Source organism: Apis dorsata, unplaced genomic scaffold (assembly GCF_000469605.1).
Source record: "Apis dorsata unplaced genomic scaffold, Apis dorsata 1.3 scaffold_877, whole genome shotgun sequence".
In the NCBI taxonomy this organism is placed as follows: Eukaryota; Metazoa; Arthropoda; class Insecta; order Hymenoptera; family Apidae; genus Apis; species Apis dorsata.
The window spans coordinates 2419-5604 of record NW_006263994.1 but is presented as its reverse complement, the minus strand read 5'-3'; the positions used below and the strand labels follow the sequence as shown (position 1 = coordinate 5604).

The window sequence follows — 3186 nt, the reverse complement described above, 5'->3', positions numbered from 1 at the left end:
AAAAAAAAAAAAAAAATTCAAATAAGAAAGAGAGAAAAAAAAAATAGCATCGATTCGATAATTGCCAATGAATGAAAGTGCAATCACGAAGTAACGATCAAAAAGTGTACGATAAAGAGATTACACCGTTACGACCAGTCAGTCAGTGTATCCGTGTATTCGTACTACTTCAAATACCAAAAATTAATAATTAAATAAGCTTATTGCAATTGCCGAACATAGATATGAAAAAAAAAAAGGAAGGAAGAAAGAAAGAAAAAAAGAAAGAAAAAACGTAAGCCAAAAGGGGGACGACATATACCCATGGACTTACAGGTGTCACTTTATATATACCAATAATCATACAGAATAAGGTACAGGTTCTACGAGCTAGCCGGCGATATTGCCATTCTCCTACGATACTATCCCTAAAACTAACTATATATAGCGCTATAGTTTTATGCGCGCAAACAACAAGGAAAAATTTTACTAATTGTGTCTCAATATATAATATCTATATCCGTATACGAAGATGGACATTGAACGATTTCTTCCACATAATGTACATATGTGTATCCACGTGTGAGACGTTTTCTCGATACACACAAACGAGAAGATAGGGAAGCGATAAGAAAGTTGGGAAAACACACTCATTTCCCTGTAAGTTCATGCCGAGAGAATGTTAATGCGAAAAAATCGGTATATAATATGTATATATATGTATATGTATATGCATAGAGTGTTAATATATTCAATAAATAAACATTGGAAAGAATCAATTTTAGCCGTAGAAACAAATACATAAAGTATTGTTATGCAGAAAATTTCGATCGTGGATTATTTATAAAGTTATAAGTAATTGAAGTTTGCGCTGTAGAAACGCCTGTAGACAGGCAATCCGCATAAGCACGTTAGCACTACCGTATTGCAGCGACACTTGTCTGACCAAGCCTCGAGCTACAATGAAAATTTTAATTTACTTAAGATATTGCTTAAAGATTTTTAATGTAATAATATATAAAAAAGAAAACTTTTAATATTTTTTTTTATAAAATTCATTTATTATTTAGCAAAATTAAATTGATTTTCTTAGATAATAAATTATACGAATTTCATATTTAACATAAAAAATTTGAAATATATTTGTTAATAAAAATCTTTTTGTTAATAATAATAATTGTTGAGGAATTTTATTCTATTTTTGTTTTGTTCCCTTTTGGAATAAAATGAAATTTATAATTTAATAAATAAACTTCAATCAACATTTATAAACACTTCTCTCTCTTTTATATTTGTCTCTAGGTATCTAGAATCGATTTTCCAAAGATTTTCCAAGAATATATTAACATTCTATATATGTATACGGGGTGCTTAGCTTACAGATGTCCAAAAAATTAAGAAACGATTCTTCAAAGTGAAATAAGTACAAAAAATCAAAAATAAAAAATTACACAATTGTCTTTGTCCTTTAATTATTAACGATTAAAAATCGATGAATACAATTGTTCTAACGTTTAGAAGATATTAGATATTTTTCTAATCGTCGATTTTTAAATGTCAAAAATTAAAAAAAAAAAACAAAGTCGAGAATACAATTTTTTTCTTTTTTTTTGTTTCTGATTTTCCTGTCTCATTTTGGCTTGGAAGGATCGTTTCTTAAAATTTCGTTGAACACTCTGTATATGATCGATGGTGGGCAAGCCGTAAACTAGCGGTAAAAGTTGTAAATTCTGCGTTTTTTTAAGTCGGGAAACGAGAGATTTACATGTTGGGTTACATGGTTCTCAGAGGCTTCCCGCGCAGCGTCCTCTTCCTCCAGACAGACGGACTGTGGAAACAACATTAGGACACACCGTCAGTCAGGCCTCCCGTCTCTACGGATTTCTATTGATTATTTCTCACGATAAACTTTTTTTTTTTAGCGATATTAAAAAAAAAAAAAACATTTCTTTTCAGCGCAAACATTCTAATTTTATAAAGGCATAAAAAGGATTAGACGTAAGTAGCGATTAAAAATCGATTACTACGTACAGTAAAACGTTAATATCGCATAATTAGCAGCAAACTAATGTATATCGATTCAACGTTAACGCTTGCACGTTTCCATGCGGTAACGTTTTCACGATATAATATCGAATACCATATTGCACGTATCATTTCTTTTTTTTTTTTTTTTTTTTTTTTTTTTTTTCTCCTAATCGTTCCCTCAACGTTTCAATTCAATTCGGGGAAATCGAGAACCGTACGATATTCGAATATCGAACAGCACATTCATCACGTAATTTCTTTAACAGCGATTGTGCTCGAGCAGCTCACACTTAATGATAAACGTTGAAAAGGAACCGGCAACAGTTTTCTCTCTGGCAAGAACAATTACCTGCAAGCTCGTGTAGCTGGCGTAATTCCGTTTCCCGCCGAAACGGAATCCACGATCGTGATCGTGAACGTGCCTGTGCCTAAGCAACAGCGCCCTCATCACTACCGGCCTGTCCTCCGGTAGAATCAGCTCCTCGATCACCATTTGCTCGACCACCCTATATACCAGGCCAGGGAGATCCTTTTCCTCGAGATCGAGGAGAACTACACCTGTCTCGAGGCATCTACGGAGGTTCAACAGGGAATGGAAGCTCAAGGAAGCTACGTGGGGCCTGCCCCATCTGTCCGCTCCCTCCTCGACGTCTTCCTCGTATTTGATCCATCTAGCCGTTTCCCTCCACTCCCTTTCCTCACCGACCCCATACAGTTCGTCCAATTGGACGAATACCTCGTGCGGAGAATGGTCGTACATTTTTTTGAAGGTGTCATGGGGTATGCCACCTTCCTTCTTTCGGCCAATCTGGACCGTCGAATGGGCCGCCTTGTGACGCCTCATACCACGCGGATCGTCGCTCCTGTGCGATTCCAGGTCGTCGATGTCCAGTTCTTGAAGGGTGCTTGCCTCTTCCGGTTGTACGCTCACTCGCCTTGCAAGCACACCCGGCCCATCCGGGAGGCCAGCTCCCGATCGTTTTCTCCATTGTGGATCCTCTTGGAGCGAGTATTTTCGCGATTTGTGATGATGTCTTCTGCAATTTACAATTATCCGCCAGATTATGTTCCGTTACTCGTAAAATGTAATATTTATTCGTTAGAAGTCCACAGCCTTAGGGACTAGTTGCGAGTATATAACTGTTAAGGACATAAAATTCTATACTTGTTTTATCTTTG

At 36.2% G+C, this 3186-nt stretch overlaps 1 protein-coding gene across 5 annotated transcripts in view; it reads right to left on the bottom strand.

The window, feature by feature from the left end:
* The window catches only part of LOC102677540 (anion exchange protein 2), a 9049-nt gene extending 5966 nt beyond the window's left edge, over positions 1-3083 (bottom strand). The window contains exons 1-2 of one of the 5 annotated variants that reach the window (XM_006623283.2): positions 2357-3083; positions 1757-1807 (exon numbers count right to left, since the gene is read on the bottom strand). In XM_006623283.2, the coding sequence (XP_006623346.1) occupies positions 1757-1807; positions 2357-2851 (546 nt within the window). In that variant the 5' untranslated portion in view covers positions 2852-3083. Of the gene's footprint in view, positions 1-1744; positions 1854-2356 lie in introns of all 5 variants that reach the window. The other 4 variants (XM_006623282.2, XM_031514057.1, XM_031514058.1 and 1 more) reach the window with 4 other exon arrangements.
* Positions 3084-3186: the final 103 nt, after the last annotated feature.